The sequence below is a fragment of the Muntiacus reevesi genome, chromosome 5 (assembly GCF_963930625.1).
Source record: "Muntiacus reevesi chromosome 5, mMunRee1.1, whole genome shotgun sequence".
Taxonomy (NCBI): Eukaryota; Metazoa; Chordata; class Mammalia; order Artiodactyla; family Cervidae; genus Muntiacus; species Muntiacus reevesi.
Genome location: NC_089253.1, coordinates 124492238 through 124513825, shown reverse-complemented (window position 1 = coordinate 124513825; position 21588 = coordinate 124492238). Strand labels below are relative to the sequence as shown.

The window sequence follows — 21588 nt, the reverse complement described above, 5'->3', positions numbered from 1 at the left end:
AGCAACACTACAGAAAACCAGATGATATTTTGTTCCTAGAGTTTGAAGGCTTCAACAAAACAGAACTTGAGACTCAACAATATAAAAATTTAAAAACCTAGCCCATGAAGTAATTCAAAGATCTTTTTTTTTCTCAGTAGGACCATAAGACCTGCTGCTTTATGATGATAACAGAGAAAAAGGAAAACACCTCCAGCAACCACTTTTCACATGAAGTCACCCAACTAAAAACAGAGAAAAACAGAGAAGGCATTTTGTCTTTACTGTTGTTGTTCAGTCCCTCGGTCCTGTTTGACTCTTTGTGATCCCATGGACTGCAGCACACCAGATTAAGGTACATTATTAAGGTATATTCTGTCTATACCTTAATAATGCTACTCACGAAATTTAATATCCTATTTTAACTTATAGGTGAAGTCTCAGTAAGTACACCGTCTAGCACAGAGCCACAGATACTTTGCGCTGATTCTCTGGAGAGTCACTCCAGAAAACGCTAAGCCTCACTTCCTCTGCAGGGACGGAAAAGCACTTTTAAGTCACTACTTGTACGGTAAAAGTCCCGGACCTCACTGCCCAGTTTGGCCATGGAATCACATATCACTACTCACTCAATCGCCTACTCTTCATTATTGAGACTCCAAGCAATTGGTAAGCCATCGAGAAGACAGCCATACTGGTCAAAGATTAGCAACTGTATTTCTACCACAACTTCATTTTTAGCCCTTTCTCTTCAACCCCAACCAATTACTTAAGACTGTTATGGGAGGCTCCCAAGCTCCCAGAAAAGGTCAGTGAAATTACCTAAGCCTTACATATTAAGCCAACTAGTGAGGACAATAGGCGGGGGGGGGGGGGGGGGGGCAAGTGCATCTATACAGGGCAGAAGAGAATCAGTCACGCGGTCAACCCAAACACAGGCCCCGGGCAGTGAAACCCAGCAGACGCCCCTCTGCCGGCGTCCCATCCCCGCCCCTCCAGAGGCGCTGACGCGTGGACTCTGGACGCCTACCTGCAGGGCCTCCACTTCCTGCAGCCAGTCTCTGGCTCTCTGCACACAGTCTTTCAGCGCCGCGCCGTTGGGTAGGTGTGCGGGGATCTCCTCGATCTCCTTCACCACGGCGGCGAGGCTGCTCAGTGAATGCCGAGGCCTAGAGAGCAGAGAAACAGTACTCAGCCTCTGTGCAACTCGTGGCTTACTTATCAGAGAAGTTAGAAAAACCACTTCAAAGGAAATTCACAATTGCAAATAAACTTTTTGAAATGGCAAGTAACTACAAGATATCAAATTATCTACATAAGACCAAGTAAGGCAAATCACTCAGTCCTATTCAGTGCTGACTTGACAATGGAATAACCATAAACTTCTGTTTGCAAAAGGGAGCTTAGGGGTAAGTTACTCCATGTTAAACTAGAAACACTGTCAAGACTCATACAGCTCCACTGAGATAAGTAAAAATCTCCAGGATATCAACCACAACAAAGCACAGAACCCAAATCTTGTGTCCTCTGCTCAATGACCAGGATTGAACAATATTTCAGGATTAAACAATAATGTCCAGAACCTAGCTATCCCTTGTACTTTATGCTGTCAGTTGCAACAGTAAAGATCTGTTAGACAGACAGCAAGACGAAGAGGAACCATCTTCTCCCCTCAGATGGTCAGCCCGAGTCCAACACGTCCTCAAGTTCAGACAAGGTCATGAGGCAACAGCACTAATGGTAGGAATTACAGCACTGTCCTTGTTGTAAAGACACTGCACACCGTGACACTCAGAGGTTTCTCTAAGACTCCTTGGGATCTCTTTCATTAACTGTGGGTTTAAACAGTTCCACTTATTTATAAATGTTTTCTTCCCTCAAAGAGGTTCCCATCGAGATCCAGGGAAATTTCATTAAAGCAATTCTAGAAAATGCATGTCCATTTGAACCATTCATTTCACAATCAGTAAATCAAGAAAAAAAAAATTAATCTCCTTCTGCCCAAGTTCCAAAGCAGTTCCAAACATCTCAGCTAAACTCTACACGCACAGCTCAGCTGCTGTGCCTGGATCACATCCTAATGCCTGTGCCCTGGGCTCCAGGATGGACTAAGCACAAGCCCTCCCCAGGGGGAGGCGTGGCCGTGCTCATTTACCTGGCCTTGAGGAGACTCTTGGCTTTGTCATCCCAGTGCTCTGATACTGTGAGCAGTTCCTGAAGCCGCGCCATAGCCTTCTCCACGGCTGAATATGGGGCCAGGCCTACCCCCAGGTCTATGAGACGTCTCATATCATCTAAGGTGAGGGAGCTAGGGTCCAGGCAAGCCTGCTGCACCTCTTCCAGCCAATGGGCCTGCTCCAGCCGGACACGCATCTCAGCAAGCTGGGGGAGCTCAACATCAAATTCAAAGCTGACATCCAGCAAGTCCTGCAGCTCAGCAGCGCTGGGCATCTCCTCAGAGAGCAGTTTCTGGCTATGCTGTTGGAAATCTTCTACACGATTCAAGAGATCCTAGAAAAACACAGGTTGTTGCATCAAAACATTAATTTCAGCAACTGGCTTCTTGCAAACTTAGAATCTTCAACGCATATTCAACATGACCCTCTGCCACCTCACTTGATTGTAACAACAATACACATAAACATGACAATGCATAAGCCACTTAGAACAAGTGACTCTAGGACAGACTTATGGCAGCTGTGAGGAGTAGCTGGTGGTCACTTTCCAGGTAAAAATTTCCAACTGTCTCTCCACTGCAGGCCTGTTACAATCTCTTTATAAACATGTACCACTCAAGCTGCTATTAAACACATTTGCAAATAGATGTACAAGTTAACCACTCAAGAACAGGACTTCATCATGTCAACTGAGCTTATTCACAAACTGCAGGATGGCCAGAGAGGAGGGGGCAGCCCCCTTCCGGGCACCTTCAGCAGCGGCGTCTGACTGAGGACGCAGGGGAGCGCGTGCAGCTGGGCCACAAACTGCCGGAGCTCAGTCACCGTCAGCTGGTTGTGGGATTTCCCTCCGCCAGATCGGTACCTAGAGAGACAAAGGCCCGCGGAGGTGGCATGAGGACAGGGGTGCCAGCACCCCAGACTCCAGCCACAGCAGACTCCCCAGGAGTCCACACCCAGAGCGGGTGTGCACAGAGCCCACCTCGTCTGCCTCTTGCCATTAAGCAGCTGCTGGGCGACAGAGGCGCACTTCTCCGCATCCTGCGTGACTAAGCGGAGGTGACGTAGAAGATCATTGTCTGGAAACTTCTTCATCTCAGATTCTTCAATCAAAGCCTTAAAGCTGACAAGGCCTGGAAATAAAGGGAAGACCGCCTTCTCTGTGACCAGCACATAGGAAGCTCGGTGTGAAGTGCAGACGGGAGGCTTGGTTCCATCAGGTGTCGTCTGTGGGCATCTGCAACGCTCTCCCTCTTTAATAAATTTGCTCATTTTTTTTTTTGGCAGGGGTGGGGAAATGCCCTGAGATTGGTGGGCTTTATGAAGTGCCTAGAGCTGCCCTTTAATGTGGAAAAGTTTAAGAAACAAAGAACACCTGACTTGTCAAAGCAGAGCACATGCAGACCTTCCTGTGGTGGAACCACATTTTCCTCCTGCATCTATCTAACTCTGTAGCTGGAAGGGAACCAGAGGCTTATAGACTGAACTTGCATGCGCCCTGGAACAGGCGAGGGCAGAGTCACCCGCTGAGCTACAGGAAGGAGAGCAAATGAAACCACTCTGAGAGAAGAGATGCGAACGGAAGCACTGATTTTCAAAGGAAACAACGAGGACAGACTTTTCACTAGAGCTAAAAAGTAATAAACACTTCACTGACTCTTAAGGATATGCTGTTTGTGTCATGAACTCTAGTTTAAAAAAAAAAAAGACAAAAACCTTTACTAAGGTTCCAAATAAAATGTGAAATACTTTTGTTTCTGAGACAGACGTGTAAGAGTTACTATGTTTTGTAATAATACTGTCTTTGTTAAAAACACAATCTTGCAGAATTCCTATATTAAGACTTCACTTCGATGTATGGACATTTGCCTCATTCACTCTTGGCTTTAAAACCTGTCCTAAAGCTGCTCTAAGCCTGGCTGGACAGATGAGCTAAATCAGGCTGCTTCAAGTAATGCTCGCGGATAGCTTCAGGTTGACTGTATTGCAACCAATCCCAATTTGTCAATCACCAAATCACACTTCGTATACACCACATACTTTTCTTCTTATTAATCTTAGCCTCCAAAGCTTCATTCACATTCAAGGCCCATTCGTTGTAAGATTCTGCTCGAAGCTTCAGTGCATTCATCATGGGGTAGAGATCATCCAGAGTGTATCTATACCTGAAAACAGAAGAGCAGGCTTAGCTTTGAGATATGTGGGTCTGAGGGAAATCAGATGTCATAGTCAATGTCACAAAGACTAAATTAGACATTCATTGTTTTCCACAATGAGAGAAAAATCATTCTTCCTACTCACCTCAGTTTATATTTATAAGGAGGACAGGAACATAATTCCTTTACGTGATGCAGGCAAACAAGCAGGCCAGGTTTACAACAGCAGGAGATGGCAGACATGAAGCATGTGGTTTTGCATTTTACACACTGACGCTCATCATCTGGCAACAGTTCAAAATCCATTCTTTCTGAATCAATTACTCCCTAAAATAAAGTGTACTTTGAGATCGCAAAAGGATAATACAACCCACCAGCTCCCAAGAAAAACGTGCAATAGTTAAGCTTTAAAAAAAACGAGAGAGAGAGAGAGAACCTTACCAAAACAGAGAGTGCATGATTAAAAATGTGTGGACCCAGTAAATGTGGGCAAGTTAACCTACTTCCCTTGTGTGGGACATTCTCTTCTGGACACGGTAGGTCCTTATGTTTGGCTATATTGATCTGAATATGAGAACAGCTATTCACAGGCTTATAAAACTACTGAGATTAGCTGCTGCTTCTACTCAAAATTGGCCTTGGCCATATTTTGGGTATATGTAAGAGCAAAGAAATGTAAATACATTCAACTGCAGAGGAAATGCCATACAGGGCTTCAGAGAATCCATAAAAATAACAAACATAAACAAAAGGAAAGGAGATGGGGCAAGTAGAGAAGACTATCATGCAGGAATTGTGGATGGGAAGCCAATGAGTGGTCTGTTTGGCTCTTGGAAAAGATTCAACAATCTGTGACACAGAGACTGAAGGCAAAATAAAGCATCTCATAACCAAGTGTCAAGAAAAATGAGGTCTTGAGCCAGTATGTCTCTACTGTAATGTGTACCCCCTGACGACAAGCCCTCCTAGGATGTATCTTTTGTTCCGGAAAAATTGAACTTGTACCACTTTTTCTCCTTATCTGGAACTGTGTCCAACCTAAGCCTGACAATGCAGAGTCTGATCAAGTCATGTTTATAAACCAGCCAGCTCCTTTGTTTTAGTCTTTCATTCTGTATTTCAATCTCTGGACCATTTCACATCCTGCTCATCAGAAAAGTTAGGAGAAACCCAATAAATGAATTTTGGATCTAACCTGAAATCGATCGTTAAAAATGACTTTGTTATGGATATGTCATAAAATTTTTGTTTAAAGTAAGATTAAGGATCAACTCTATGAATTCTGGTTGAGAATAAATCATATTAGTCCACTCAACTTTAATTTGTAAATTTCCACACCTGGAAAAAAATTATGAGTTCTCCAAGTTGCAAAAACAAGCTATTGATGGAAGACCTTGGGAAGACACTTAAACCCTCTGGGCACTGTTTCCAGAACAGCACAGCACCAGGGGAAGGCGAGCAAGCGGCGGCTGATTCGCAGTGGGCTCAGGAGCCAACATGCTGAAGAGGCACATTAAAAAATAAATCAACATGACTATTTGTGGATATGACTGTCCCCAAAGAATCTACAAAAAAGCTATAAGAACTATTGAGTTCAGCAAGCAGTCAGGACAGAATATTTGAAAATCAACTGTATTTTAAAATAACAGCAATAAACAATTGGAAAAAACTCTAAAGTATTATTCATAACAGTGCCCAAAACATGAAGTACCTAATAATAGGCCCAAGAAGATACATGTACAATCTGTGTGCTATAAGCTACAAAATACGAATGAAAGAGATCAAGAAGACCTCAATAGGGACCTTCCCTGGAGGTCCAGCGGGTGAGACTCCCCACTTTCACTGCAAGGGACGCAGGGATGATTCCTGGTCAGGGAAATGGGAGCCCACACGCCCAGCCTTTCTAGCAGAGCCAAGAAAAAGAGAAGACCTCAATAAATGAGGGGATATGCTATGTCCATGGATTAGAAGACTCGGTATTATTAAAAGGTCAATTCTCACCCAAACTATCCATGAATTTAATGCAGTTCCAATCTAAATGCCAACAGGCATTCTGGCAGAATCAGTAGGCGGATTCTCTAAACTTCATACGGAAAAGCAAAGGAACTGAAGCAGGCCAAACAGTGTTTAAAAGGGGCAAAGCCGGAGGGTTCAGATTCCTCCAAGACTTAACAGAAAAGTACAGCAATCAAGACCTTAAGGCATTAGCAAGAGGATAAAAGCACAGGCTCACAGACCAGAGCGGAGCGCAGAAGCACCTCCACACCTGTCAATTTTCCACAAAGGCGCCAGGGCAAGCCACGGGAAAGGGGGAGTCTTTTCAAGAAATGGTGCTAGATCAATTAGTCATATGCAAAAACAATGATCTCAACCACAACTTGTCATAAACAAAAATTACTTATGAGGATTAAAGACTTAAATGTAAAACTAGCAATTCTAGATGTCTACACATTCGGAAAGGCTTCTGACTTAGGTTAGGCAAAGATTTCTTAGGAAGGACACACCAAAAAAGATTCATTAAAATCAAACAAACAACAAGAACATGATAAACTGAATTTCCTCAAAATGAAAAACTTCTGTTCTCTGAAAGACACTGCTAAGAAAATGGAAAGAGAAACCACTAAGCAAGAAAATATTTGCAGAACACTCATCTGATCAGAATAAAGAGAAATCTCATAACAAACCCATAAGAAGGGGCACAGCAAGACAAAGTGAGCAGACGCTGCACCAAAGGGACACGCATGCAGGCAGTGAACGAGACAAAGGGTCCTGTATCATCAGCCACTAGAGAAATGGAAATTAAAAGCATGACGAAGCATTATTATGTATCTATCAGAATGGTCCTGTGTGTAAGGACTTTACTAAGTAACACCCAATGACATTTAGCTGGGAGTTCCAGAAACCTTACCAATTTGCGAACAGTTTCCCTGAGCGCCTTCTCGTCCTCAATCATGATGGCCATGTCTTTCTGAACAGTTGAGGCCACTACAACGTCTAGGACGTCCGCCTTGGAAGCCATCTTGCAAATCATCTCGTCGTGGGAAAACACACAATAGCGGTGGAGCAGACGGTAATGCTCCACACACTGTCGGCCTAAAGGCAGCTGCGCCAAGAGACGGGAAGACACGTGACGTGCGGAAGCAGACACCTTCCTGTTTCCAAAGACCCCTGACCTTTACTACCAAATGAACAAATATCACATCTCGGGTTATCACCCGTATTATACATCAACCCTACAACTAGACTCAAAGAAGTCTCGGACCTTTTAAAATCTTTGCATCTCAAAGATCTGGCTATTGGGGACCTTAATTGTAACAGGGTTTAAAAACCCAACGTATTACTGATGCATTACTGTCTACAGCAATGTAGAATCTAATCAGAAATATGAATCTTCACATTCCCTGAAGCAACTGTGTGAAACTGGGCTGGTTAACCTACTTCAGGAAACAAAAATGCTCTAAAAACTATTATTACTGTACAGAAAATAATTAGAAATGTAGGAAGTAGTATTGTTTTTATTAAAAAGTACTGAAACAAGATTACAATTTATTAGCTTTAACACCACACCCACTTAAAACTAGACAGCTCTTTTTAAGTAAATGAAAAGTATTAATACTAATATAAAAAATTCAATTTACAACTATCTAAAATCAAATATCATTAAAAATTACTGTGGTTGGATAATTTAAGTCAGTGCACAGTCTTCAGACTGGAAATGTTTGCTGTTAGTTTGTAATGAGATGTGAGCTTCAACCGAAACCTAACTCCACAGACTCTTCTCCAGTCCTGGGCTCACACTGTGGGCTAGTGCCTTCTCCTTCTGGAAGGTGCACAACCAGTGGGCTTGCCGTCTCAGCAGCGACTGGTTTAAGCAACTAGAAAGTATATACCACTTCTGCAGAAAAAACAATACATGTCAAAAGGCTCACTAGGTCATAATTACACACCCAGTCAACAGTGCAAAAGTTAACGGCCTCAGCAAAATTGAAACCTTGATTGAAACCGCTGTGGTAGGCTCTTGGAAACGTGATCACAAACTCCCCAGCACACTGATTAGTTCGGTAAACCTAAGGAGACAAAAATTGGAGGTTTTCAGTGACATTCTCATGAAAGACACTCTGGACACAGAGTATCAGATGATTTTCCAGAAATAGCGGGCAAACAGTGTGGCGGGTATTACCTAGAGATACTTGTTTCTGCCACAAGATGGAGTGGTTACTCATACTTCCAGGTGTGTACATATCTCAAGAGAAAACAGCTTACACCACAACAATTTGGCTATATCCAGGATCAGGACACACTTTTCTAAATAGTATCATACCAACAGGGGATCTCCTACACCCATTAAAGAAATTCCACTCTATTTCAGGGATCTCGTTCCATAAAGAACTCTTCCTGATTTGGGCCTCAAACTTAACCCCCACCAACAATTCCTCTTTTCCAACTGTTCTCACCCAAAACACACCAACACTGTTCTAGGCACAAAATTCTCATGCTGAACCAATTATTATGTAATAATAACATCAGGGGCTTCCCAGGTGGCAGAGTGGTAAAAAACCTGCCTGCCAATGCAGGAGACACAGGAGAGACACGCGTTTGATCCCTGGGTTGGGAAGATCCCCTGGAGTAGGAAATGGCAACCCACTCCAGTATTCCTGCCTGGAGAATCCCATGGACAGAGGAGCCTGGTGGGCTACAGCCCATGGGGTGGCAAAGTTGGACATGACTGAACCTGCACATATACACCTCCACCAGTGGTTCTCCAAAATGTACTTCCCAGACCAATAGCAGCAGCACCAACTGGGAACTTGTTGGAATGCAAGTTCTCAAGCACCAGCCAGGGAGGCCATGAGGACAAGCAGTTTCTGGCAGAGGCCCAGCCCTATGTGCAACATGCTCTTAGGGCCCCAACAGGCCAAGTGTGAAGACCACTAACCACCACACAATCCTGTCACCAGGACTGCCTCCTCCCTCCCCAACTCTGTGCCACATACACTACACTTCTTCAGAGCTCCACACCTGGGCTTAAACGCCCTCATGAGCCCTCCTTTCCAGTTCTCCAGAGTTGACACCCTTGTCAAACCACACCACCCTTCCATTGTCTGTGTGAACATTATCTGTCTGTTCTCTTAAATTGTGGGTCCCTAAAATGCACAATTTCATTCATCTGCCTCTCTAGATCCAGAGTCTAGCCCCACATGGTTTACTCAACTATTAAAGAACTGGGCTAGAGATCTCTTCTAAAGCCAGCTACCAACTCATCCCAGTGCTTAAAATTCCTTCACAGTGAAGAGTCTGCCTGCAATTCGGGAGACCTGGGTTTGATCCCTGGGTTGGCAAGATCCTCTGGAGAAGGAAACGACAACCTACTCTAGCATTCTTCTCTGGAGAATTCCATGGACAGAGGAGCCTGGTGGGCTACAGTCCATGGAGTCACAGAATTCCATGGACAGAGCCTGGTGGGCTACAGTCCATGGAGTCACAAAGAGTTGAACATGACTGAGTGACTAACTTTTGCTTTTTTTTTTTTTTTTTTTTGCAAAACAAATCAGAAAGGTCCATCAATGTGGGGTGGGGAAATCAACACGGAAAATGCCAACAATAAGGTGATGGCGGTGTTTCGATGGCTACTGGTCCTTGTTTTCTAAGCTTTGGCCCGTGAATATGTGATGATCCTTCAAAGAAAAGCCTTCTCCATCCGCCCTATTACTAGCTTGTGAACCCAGAAGCATAAAGTGGAGATCATGTGACCAAGAACTCCACTGAACACTGCAATGTATCATTTACACTGGCTTGAGCTGACTAAGATGGATTCTCCAACTTTATACATTTCAATCTGGCCTCCCAAAATCTTCCCAGTTTCCACTGAAAGGAAGCCAGTAAACAAAAGTGTCACTTTGTACAGAAACCTCAGAGGAAAAAACATACAGCACCTTTCAGTCTAGAGTGGGAACCCTGAAATCCAAGTTCAAGACCTTGAAATAAATTTTCTTTTTATTTTTTGTTGTTCTTTTTAAAATTTTCTCTTAATTAGGGGTGGTAGTGAGAGTGTTTAAGATCCACCAGGAAGTCACCATTTCAGTTCATCATTCAAAATCAAGGTCATGTATATTTGATAAATTATTTTCTAAAGTAGGAATAGCATATGAAGGATTCAGAGACACAAGTTTAGATCTAATTTATAATAGAACCTAGCCATTTCCACAGTGAAAGTGAAAAGTGACTCAGTCATGTCCGACTCTTTGTGACCCTATGGACAGTCCATGGAGTTCTCTAGGCTAGAATAGTGGAGTGGGTAGCCTTTCCCTTCTCCAGGGGATCTTCCCAACCCAGGGATCGAACCCAGGTTTCCCGCATTGCAGGCAGATTCTTTACCAGCTGAGCTACAAGGGAAGCTCAAGAATACTGAAGTGGTTAGTAACACAGTAACTGATTTATACTAACAAGACTTATTTTCTAAGGTTTTTGTTTTGCTATTTTGAAGAGCTGAAGTTACAAACTAAAGTGATAGTTTAGAAAGCAGGAATGGTGATGGTGCACAGCCTAGGAATATACTATGAGCTGAATACTGAAGAGGAAGGGAGGAGACAGCCTCGCACTTACTATGGCAAAGTGAGGCTGCTCGGCAAGATAGTTATCAGTTGCAACAAACAAGCTTTTTTCATGGTGTTCTGAGGATCCAGTCCCACTGGCTTAATGCAATATTGTATGAAATTACACCACAGAGTTATTTCTACACAACCACATCAGCTGCATAAAATCACGGGCAATAGGGAGAAAGAGAAATGGGGAGTTAAGTCTGGGTAGCAGGAGGATCGACCCAAACATACAGGCACTTCGTGAGTCATCAGGGTGTTGGGGTTCATGATGGTGACAAGCTGGTGGAGAAGGTCGGGCTGGGAGATGAAGAGCTCTGGGGCCAGCTTCTTCATCACAGTCTCCAGCTGCTCGGCGGCATACCCTGGAACTCCGTACCAGGTCTTTGGCTCACCCCTAAAGCAGTAAAAGCAGAGCAATCTCAAAAAACACATGGTATTTCAGCAGCTTCTCACAAAAATCAATCAGCAAGTATCAATGCAAACAAAATGGTTCACCAGTTTCTATTTTTAAGATCTTGCTTTGTAAAAAAAAAAAAAAAAGATCTTGCTTTGTAAGGTAAAGTTCAAACTGAAGAAATACCACCCAAGTATCACCAGAAATATGATCTGAACATAGTAATGCATTTTGCCACTTCAAATATAAAGTCTAAACATGGAAATTCCACCTGAGGCCCCTCTCTTTCCTCCCATTTTACCTGACCCTTCAGAAAATGTAGGGATGGAGGACTCCTGAGAATGTAAGGTATCATGTTAGCCAGAGGGTAGATGATGACCACAATTTCCTACAGCAACTATCAAGGGACAGCAACACTCCACGTCTTCCCTTCCCTTGTCTGTGCTGATGGAGGAGTTAAACCGAACTCCAGGGAGGCAGTCAGCAGTTCTAAAGAGCTCTTATTCTTCAAAGCACAGTAAATTGTCAAAAAATTAATGTGTAACAAGCTAAGAAGAGGTATTGTAAACACTGCCCCTTCACAGCTGGAAGTGACTGCTTGGGGAGCAGGACTGAGGCTCTGCCCATATAGTGCCGACGCCCTCTCTCATGGGACATCCTCAAAGTCCTCCTGTGAGGAGTTATATCCCCCCCACCGGCACGCGAGGAGGCGGCCCACTCCACCATGCGCAGAAGTCGGTCCTGGGCCAGCCCTCAGAAGCGGGCGGTCCCGAGAACCTAGAGCAACCACAGGCCGTCACTCCTGTCCCTCACCCAAGGGGACTGCCTAGGCTGGCACTGCACCCAACAGAAGCGGTGCTTTCTAGACTTCTCACGAGTAAAGCCTTCTCTGACAGAGACAAGCTGCCTGTCTTCCCACCAAAAAACTCATGTACAAGTTCAGGGCTTCGTGGACGTCCTATAGATTCTTAAGAGTCTTTGTCTCAACATGTCAGGTTGCTTGTTCCAACAGTAGTTAACAAAAATCTTAAGGAATAAAAAACTCATTGCTCTTCAGACACAGTTAAAGGGTGTGTCACAGTTAAGAGGTGGGAAAGTATTCCAACCCAGCTGGCAAGCTTTTCACAGGCTCTCTGGACACCTCACCAGTGCAGGTAGTTAATCGAGTAGCTCCAGTGGTCTTCAATGTGCCAACAGAAGGAAGAAAAGCACATTCCCACGTACAGCCAAGGAAGCTTCATGCCACATATGTCGGCAGTGATGTGAGCAAGAACAGACTGCTCCATCACCGGCATGTTGTTCAGATTCCAGCCACTATCAAGATACTCCTAAAAATAAGGAGATTAAAAAAGTATAAAGGTTTAGCTCTAACATGCTAACAATTTGGAACTCTGCTGGTTTCAAAAAGCTGGCTGTAAAGAGTCTTCAAAATTAAGAGAATGGGCTGGGGTGGGGGTGGGGGGAAGAGAGGAGAGGCCATCGTGCGTACTTCCTGGATGCCCGTAAGTTACTTCTGTCCAGCTTTGTGCCTTACGTAAGTGTGTGCACACACACACGTCTGATCCCAATGCCTCAGATCTTCTTCAGAAGGAAAAACCAAAATTATAGAATCTGAAGGCAAAGGGAGGTAAGTGATTCTCACATATCATCTAGTTGGGACTAGGATTCTTATTTTTCTGTGGGTTCTTTCTTCATTAATTGAAATCAACCAGCTTTAAGGGTATCTGCCTCCTCCTCCAAGTCTCAGTGCTCACAGCTAGGCTTACCTCCTCCTCGGGCGAGAGCTTGACTCTCCCATCTCGGACAGGGAAGCCACTGCCGAACTCCTTCGAGGCGATATCTGCCCCGTATTCCACGGTGACGTCCTCTTCAATAGTGCTCACCAGTCGCCAAAACTCCTTCTCTACCAGCTCTGTGGGGACCATCTATAAACACAACAGCGAGGGACGGAAGAAAGGGACTTTCCTCAGCCATTCACGCCCCGTGAGCAACCTAAGTATCACAGGGTAGGAGGCTGAGGAAAAACGGTTCCTAACATCCCAAAGGGCTCCCCAGGTGGGTCAATGGTAAAGAATATGCCTGCTGATGCAGGAGACACAAGTTCAATCCCTGGGTCGGGAAGATCCCCTGGAGGAGGAAACGGCAACCCACTCTAGTGCTCTTGCCTGGAGAGTCCCATGGACAGAGGAGTCTGGGCGGGCTACAGTCCATGGGGTCGCAAGAGCTGGACAAGACTTGACACGCATGCCAAAGTCCCAAACGTGCCACCACTGGCCCCTCTGCAGCTCAGATGTGACCATTACCTTCTAAAAATACTTTTATAACCAGGGACTATGAACTAAGAATTCATGTTCCTCTATCAACAACCTGGCCACTACTACTATTAAAGGAGTCAAGGAAAGCAAAATGCTGAGATCTAAGAATTGGAGGTGCTCACTACTGTTTGGTAACAGTGGTTAGCTGTGTTTGAATGAGCTGTATATTTCGAGTTGCGTCTGATGGCATCACCTGAATCCACACTTTCACTCTTTGCACCTGACGTAGCAGAGAGTGTGATGCGGGCAGCCACGAGGTAAAGACAGGCTGCCGTGATTCTGCAATCGCAAGCTCACGTGTAAAGAGCCGCCAGGAATGTAAAAGAATGCTTAGGGCCTGCTGTTAATCTGATATGAGGCCAGTCTCTTAAAGTCCTCATCGTTTCAGTGAAATAAAAAGCCAACCATGGATAGAAGAGGCACCAAAACTGTTTTAGCAAACATACAGGGAGATAATATGTAATACAGGAGGGGTCAAAAAAACTGAAAATTTAAAGGGAATATAAGTTGAATTTATTTATAAGCCTGTTAAATAAGGGGACATTGTAAGTAACAGTTAACGTTAGTGATGTCAGGAGAAGCAGGTTCACACATACATTGCTAGGATCCCATAAATGATACAGTTATTATTAGACAGGGAGAAAATGAATAAATATTAAGAAAATAATCCAACTAAAGAGATGCATAGAATGTTTGCTGTAGCACTTTATTACTAGTGAGGAAAAAAAAAACACAGCTTAAGTATCCAGAATTATGGTAGGAACCCTTTCATTTTGGTGTACTCATTTGCTGGAATAATAAATACCGAATGAAGCATGCTTATGCTTCTAAGTGAGTAAAGGATAATTTAAAATTGTAAAGCTCACAGCGCTACATCATGACAACCTAAGAATAAGTAAATAGGCCCCCAGGGCACAGCACGCTGACTGGCACACAGGAGACCTTCAGGAAGTAAATTTAAGGTTTGCTTTAAACTGTATTTGTTGAGCTGAAAGGACTGCTGGTGTTTTCCTTTAATTAGTATTGTTACTGTTGCTGTATGATTTGTCTCGAAAAGCCTATCTTTAGAGACATCAAATGAAGTCTTAAGAGTGCCTTTTAAAGGTACTGTGGCATTTCAATGCTACTCAGCAAACTGAAGGGTTAACTGTGCGTGAACTGACTGCCAGAGATAAGACCAACGCAAACGTCCCCAAACGCCCCCCTCGGGTTACTGGGCCCCCCCCAGGGCAGCGCGCACGCGCATACGTGGACCGGCATGCTGAAGTAATCAGATTTGAACGCATCCGCCATTTCGCCAAAAGTGCGCAGAGTGTAGTCCCTGGCCGCCTGCTCAAAGCCGAATGCTTCCTGTGGTTTACTGCATTCCTGTCAAAAAACACAGAGAAAGGAAAAATATTTATTTATAATCATATTTACTTATAGTTCACATATATGCATATATGAGAAATCATATATTTACATGTTTATTAAAATTACTCATGCAGTGTGATTCTACTTGTCTAGAAAATATTTAACAGTGGTTATCTATTGTGAAATTATCTATATTTTAGGCTGTTAGTTCCTAAGAATTTTTGCAAAGAGCATACAATGCTTTTTTTAAAATGAGAAGTTTTAAAGCATAGTTATTAAAGCATTTTTCTGCCCCTCAGCTGACTGCATAGCTGTGCAGTCACTTCCAAGACCTCCTTTCTTTCAGGCCCATCCCAGTTTTTATCATGAGCTTCATTATTATCAACTGCCAAATCTAAAACCCTAAGGCAAAGAAAACACATTTGAAGGAAATGCTTTATGGCTGCCTCTGCTATCACTTCTGACCTGAGCCAAACACTTAGGACACCTCCAGTCTCCCTTGGGAACATCATGGAGTGGCGGGATCAGGCAGAAGGTGTGGTAGCTGTCATCACACCCATCGCACAGGAGAAGCCGGTCCTCGTCGCTGCCGCTGCCACACAAGAGACAGACATACAGGTCGACCTGCAGCATGAAAACAGGCACAGAACACAGGCATGAGCTATAGTATGACTCTGAGAAATTCTAAGAATGTGATGAATTTGAAGCATAATCTAGTCTCTTCAACCTGCTGCAAATGAAAATGTTTCACCTGTAAGGAATATTTTAAATAAAAATGCTTCACCTTCTCTAAGAGGTATTTCACAATACTCATGCATTCCCAACTGTACAGAGTAATCTTCAAGACTTCTCAATTATGTGTTTTAATTAAAGTTACTTGTTAAATATCCAGCTTTTAGTAGCTTACAGAAAGATAAGTCTTCTAGAAGAATAACATGTTAGGCAATAAATTATTCATCTAGCCAAAAACAGAACTTACAAAGGAAAAGTTTATTGTTAAAAGGAAACTGTTTTAAGTTAATTAAGCATATCAAATTACCACTTTACATCTTAATTAAAGAGTGAGTTAAGAAGCTCTCTCAAATACACAAGGACAAAACTACTCAGTCATCACCTGCTATAAGTTGAATCCTGTTTCCCCCAAATTCACATGTTGAGTCTTGACTCCCAACACCTCAGAATGCCACTGCATTTGGAGACAGGGTCTTAAAGAGGTCATTAAAAAGGTCATATTTGTTTTTGTTTAGTTGCTCAGAAGTGTGCGACTCTTTTGCAATCCCATGCCTGCCAGGCTCCTCGGTTCACAGGATTTCCCAAGCAAGAACACTGGAGCAGGTTGCTACTTCCTTCTCCAAGGGATCTTCCCAACCTAGGGATCGAACCTGAGTTTCTAGCATTGCAGGTGGATTATTTACCGCTGAGCCAGCAGGGAAGCCCCAAAAGGCCCTATGGATGGGCCTTAATCCAATCTGACGAGTGTCCTGATAACAAGGGGAGACTTAAACACAGACACACGCAGAGGAAAACCATGTGAGGACCATCTACAAGCCAAGGATAGAGGCCTCTGGAATAAACCAAGCCTGCAGACACCTTGATCTCGGACTTGCAACCTCCAGAACTGTGGGAAAATCAGTTTCTGTTGCTGAAGCCACTCGGTCTGTGATACTCACTATGGCAGCCCGAGCAGATGTCTTCGTCGTAGCCAACAGAAACTTGGACTGGCTCATAAACCACTGTCCTGATGGCTTTGTTCTCATGGTGGGGCAGGGACAGATATTTATGAAGAGAACATTTAACTGAATAACATCAAATTCCAAGATCAAAAGTACTGTTGTTAAGCTCCTGCTCCCAGGCGCACTCAGAAGGAGGCTAAGGAAGAAGCCTGGCTTTTTCTGTCCCCCTGAGTGAACAGCCCTGCCAGGCCCTGGCTACCCGGGGCCCCGCACTCCTTCCCCTTTCCGTCCTTGCTGGAAAACACCATCGTGATTTCTGATCCACCTGCAGCTCACGTGGAGGCAGGTGAGTCACTTAGCAACGACTGCATAGGACTGAGCTCACCATTATTCAGTGCTAAAAGGCACGGCCTCCAGAAATATGGCTATCCTTGTCCCCAGAAGTGACTACCATCTTCATGATGTGTCCATGTTCCCTGTTTATGAGCTGACAATACAGACCACCCCCGCAGGTCTCTTCACTGTTAAGACACTGAACCAGCAGTCCTAGGCAAGGCATTAAATATTTATAAACTGGGCCATAGAAGAGTTTAAACATGTCAACTCACAGCATTGGTAGTTTTTTTAGCTCGACTCTTGGGTTTTTCCTTCTCACTTTCTGTAACATACTCTTTCTTTTCAACAGGTTCTTGCTTGACGCTGCTTTTCACGTCTTTGTCTGTAAAAGGCAGTCCAGGTTAGCACTTTCTCTGATCTGCCTTCTTCAGCTTTCTCCCTCCTCACCACCTCCTCCCAAAGTACACAATGAACGGGTGTCCTGCTGCTTTCACTGCAGCGCAGGGGCACCCTGAGTGACTGTGCTCACGCGCTCTGTGCTCATCACTTTATGATGAAGTGCAAACTCTCGCATCACTCAAATTCTAAGATATGAGCACTTCGGAAGATGTTGCTCAAGTCTGTATGCTTTTAATGTGGGAGGTAAAGATATGGTCTTCTTAAGACTAAGACATAACATACACAGATAAAAGTAAATTCCTCTTATTCGTGACTGTAAGACTGACAATTCACCATCAGAGCCTTCCTCCACATTACAGATTATCCTTCCATGATCTAAGATTACTAACTTAACTTTCGCGTTTCAAAGATGCAGACTTTTTAAAAACACCAGCTATTAACTAACAGGCTAGTCTGTGGCAGGTTCTGTACTAAATGCTTGCCATCAATTATCATTATTGTATCTATCACAGAATGCTTTGCATCAAATCTGTTTCAAAGACAAGAAAACTGACATTCACAGAAGACAAGAAACATCTCTAAGGTCATACAACCAGTTAGTGGTTCAGCCAGGATCAGACTCAGATCTATGTTTTTAAAATCCCATCTATTTTCTATTACCTTGTGCTGCCTTTACACTAACACACCAACCACTAGGAAAAGTCAACTTTAATAACGTCTTCATTACTAAGTGCCCGCCGATATAGAACTTCTCTCAAGAGAGCGCCAAACCTACCTTTCTGTGACTGACATCAAGCAGTGGCCAGGCAGGCAACTGTTAACTAAAACTCAGACTAAGGAAGCACGCCTGCGAGCAAACCCGTCAGACATTCAGTCAAAGGCACCTCTGCTTCTCACAGACCACTTCTTTACAATCGATGTTACCAAATCAAAGTTCAAAGGAGCAACTAGGGACAGCTGAGACAGTTTTACCTTCTGGTCAACTTCAAATGTGAACGAATATAAAAGATTTTATTTCTCAAGGTGCAACCCGATGACCAGTATGTAACCCAGTGACTGGTAATGTAAAGCTGCCCCACTACTTTAACCAACAGGTGAATGACTGTTCTCACTGATCTGCTCTTCCTTCCTCTTCACGGACGAGCTTTCTTACCATTCTCACACTTTGGAGCTGGACATCCCATTCGACGTCTCAGGTTATGAGTTCTGGCTTCTGTTGTCTCTTCGGGTTCTATTTTAATATTCATGGCCTTAAAAAAATTTGTCATATACATGAGTATGTTCTTTAAAAAGAAAGAAATCTTCTAAAATCCAATTGGAATCACAAAATCCCCATAATCTTATAAATTATCTCTATTAATAGGATATTCAAAACATAGCTCCCTTTCCCCTTAAAGGAGAGATCCCACCTTTATTATTATTACTACTTAAGGAATGAATGAGGAAACTTGTAAGTTACCAGTGTTCTCCCCTTTTAACAGGTCAAAAAAAAAAAATAGGGAAAAGGCAAGGGATCAGGAATGACTGTTGGAAAGCATTACTATCCCAATTAGGGACAGCATGTATTTCCTCCTAGAAGCTCCTCAGTTCTCCTCTACTCACAGCTTACACCTTGTTCAGTCATCATTAAACCAAATCCTAAAGTTAAAGAAATATCGTAATTTCATCAGCCTGTAAGCTTTGCTGGCTCTTCCAAAGTCTGGTTGCATTCAAGGAAAGTTCAGCTTCCACAGCAATTTTCTATTAATTCTTGTAGTGAAGTATCACTAATAACTACTCCCCTAACAGCAGAGTCATGGGCTCCCTCATCAGTAAGAGCATGCAAACCAATCACAGTCCCTAGTATTCACTAACATGCTCACACTGGTTGATAAGCAAAGCCCTGGCTGGTCTGGGACACAAGTTGAGGTTGTAAAACTGTGCCCTGCATTCATTCACACAGAATTAGGATGTCCACTGCTACCATCACCATGATGTATTGTCCAGACAGACCTGGGCATTCACAGCACTAGGATGCCTTACACATTTCAAGATCAAGATGTACTCAAACAAGAACTCCCTTTAAGACGAATACACCTGAAGCCTGCCTGTGGGCTTCACCTAGTCTGAGGCACTCTCACTTCAGAAAAATGGAGTCGCCAATCTTTTTCCTATCTCCAACCCATCTAAGTAAAAAATAGTTCTCTTATTTATCGATTTTCTCAGAAACTAAAATGGATGATTTTTTTCACCCTCACCAATAATTACTAAATAACGCAACTACTGATTTAGAAACCCAACTAATGCCAAGAGGCTTCCCAGTTGTAAATTGTTCTTAATATACTAATCACTGATTCTTCATACATGTCCATCAAGCCAGGGAAGAACCCCAAACTTACCCACCTCTGTGTGGGAAAAAGGTAACTGGGAAAACACTCTGCTCCCTTTCTGGGAGAAACCTCTCAGAGAAGTATCTGAAAGCAAGCTGTTCTTGTTAGCCGTTCACTCCTGATCTTCCCTCCTGCTTCTCTTTCATTTTACTTGTGTGTTAAATTCCCTGCCCCTTGCTGTTGTAGCATAAATGTTTGCCACAGACATGCTCCTCTTCAGGAAGTCTGACAGAAACAACCATCACTACCTTCTTCCTAAACGCTTTGTTAAAAAAAAAAAAATTCTTCTCAGCAAAAAATCTTCAACTTCACACCTACTAGCCTTAACCCCCAATAAACTGCCCAACATGAGGGTCACAATGAATGCCTATTCTTCCCAAGTCTCCGACTGTTAACCACTCAGCAGCAGACTATCCAGACAGCATAAACCTAGAAAGAGTTCAATTCCTCACCCCTCCAACAGTGCAATTCCTCCAAGTGCAAAAGCTAGAGTACACAGAGCATGCCTCTGTGAGGTCAGGGAAGCCCGGCGTATGAGAGCGCGTGCATGAGAGGACGCGGGGCAGAGAGGCACCGGCACTGGGCTCCAGGCCCGTCTGGCCAACCCCTCGCGGCTCTCACCTCCGATCTCATGCGTTTCGCTCGTCGGGCCGGGGGACAGGTTTCCGAGGGCTGCACAGACTGCCTCTGGGGAATATCGTGGGGTTTGTACTCCTTGTCCTTTGTGTCTGTGGTCAGGTTTGGCTTCTGCAGACACTGGAAATAAAACACAACTGTACTGATGAATTTCTCCCGTTTTAAACTTAAGAGAATTTCACTGGATTTTTGCAGGGTATATTTTACAATTACTGATGGAAATACAGGTGTGCAATTTTTAAAATCTAAATAAACACAATGACAAGTCTGCAGTCACCAGCCATATACACACACATACAGTTATAACAGCTTGGACTTTTTTCCAGGAGGTGAACAGTGCTGCTTCAATTCGTGTAATTGCTGATGTCATTTCATCAGGTCACAACAGGCCGCAGCAGGCTCGAAGCAGCTCCCATGAGCCAGTGGCAATTATCCCTGCTTACAACTTGTCAATTAACTGAAGGTCCAGATTGCTACAAAGGCCCCTATACATTCCCAAAATAGCTTTCCATAACTGGAGTATCTCATTAAAAAAAAAAAGTTTACAGCAATGAAATGTGAAATTCAGTAAGTTTTCTAAATTATGTTATGATATCCTGTAGGTTTAAACACAACTAGCCGCCTTCTGTTATCAAAAGATATCACTTGAATTGAGAGAACAGATCACCAGCCTGTTCCCCATACCAAGGCTTTCCTTTCCTTCAGCATGGCCCTATCAAAGCCTCACTCACAAGGCAAAGGTTAACAGCAGCCCACAGCACTAACTCGGCTTCTGCTCATACAAGAGTCTCTTTTTGCTCTGATTTTTCTTTTTGGTTTGATTCTAAGCCCACTGTAAGGATTATTTAATGCCAATGCGACAAAACAGTGACAACAAAATATTACCACTGAATCTAATATAAATTTCAAGAAAATACTACTCAAGAGGCCCTACAAACGTCACAGGCAGCATTTTTAAGAGCAGTTTCCGCAGTGTGAGCACTGAGGGCTGTTACGCCATCCACACTCAGAGTAGGATACACTGAAGTGAGGCCCTCCCACAGCTCCCGCTCTGCGGGCACCATCACAGCCACAGCCACACGAACGCGGCTGGCTCCTCCCGCCTGACATCTGCAGAAGGGATCCAGAGAAAGGGGCAGCAGAGAGACACTGACACCACAGAGCAACCGTCTAACACAATCTGCTTCTAACACGGACTATTA

The 21588-nt window shown here is 43.7% G+C and overlaps 1 protein-coding gene across 2 annotated transcripts in view; it reads right to left on the bottom strand.

Moving 5' to 3' along the window:
• The window catches only part of KDM5B (lysine demethylase 5B), a 71206-nt gene that overhangs the window by 12978 nt on the left and 36640 nt on the right, over positions 1 to 21588 (bottom strand). Inside the window, exons 5-20 of one of the 2 annotated variants that reach the window (XM_065936353.1) lie at positions 20372 to 20506; positions 18535 to 18631; positions 17255 to 17364; positions 15439 to 15597; positions 14869 to 14988; positions 13072 to 13230; positions 12452 to 12633; positions 11143 to 11305; positions 8260 to 8379; positions 7221 to 7415; positions 4458 to 4639; positions 4197 to 4321; positions 3139 to 3289; positions 2907 to 3021; positions 2135 to 2490; positions 1010 to 1148 (exon numbers count right to left, since the gene is read on the bottom strand). In XM_065936353.1, coding sequence (XP_065792425.1) covers positions 1010 to 1148; positions 2135 to 2490; positions 2907 to 3021; positions 3139 to 3289; positions 4197 to 4321; positions 4458 to 4639; positions 7221 to 7415; positions 8260 to 8379; positions 11143 to 11305; positions 12452 to 12633; positions 13072 to 13230; positions 14869 to 14988; positions 15439 to 15597; positions 17255 to 17364; positions 18535 to 18631; positions 20372 to 20506 — 2508 coding nt within the window. Of the gene's footprint in view, positions 1 to 1009; positions 1149 to 2134; positions 2491 to 2906; positions 3022 to 3138; positions 3290 to 4196; positions 4322 to 4457; positions 4640 to 7220; positions 7416 to 8259; positions 8380 to 11142; positions 11306 to 12451; positions 12634 to 13071; positions 13231 to 14868; positions 14989 to 15438; positions 15598 to 16643; positions 17209 to 17254; positions 17365 to 18534; positions 18632 to 20371; positions 20507 to 21588 lie in introns of those variants that run through there. The other variant, XM_065936354.1, reaches the window with a different exon arrangement.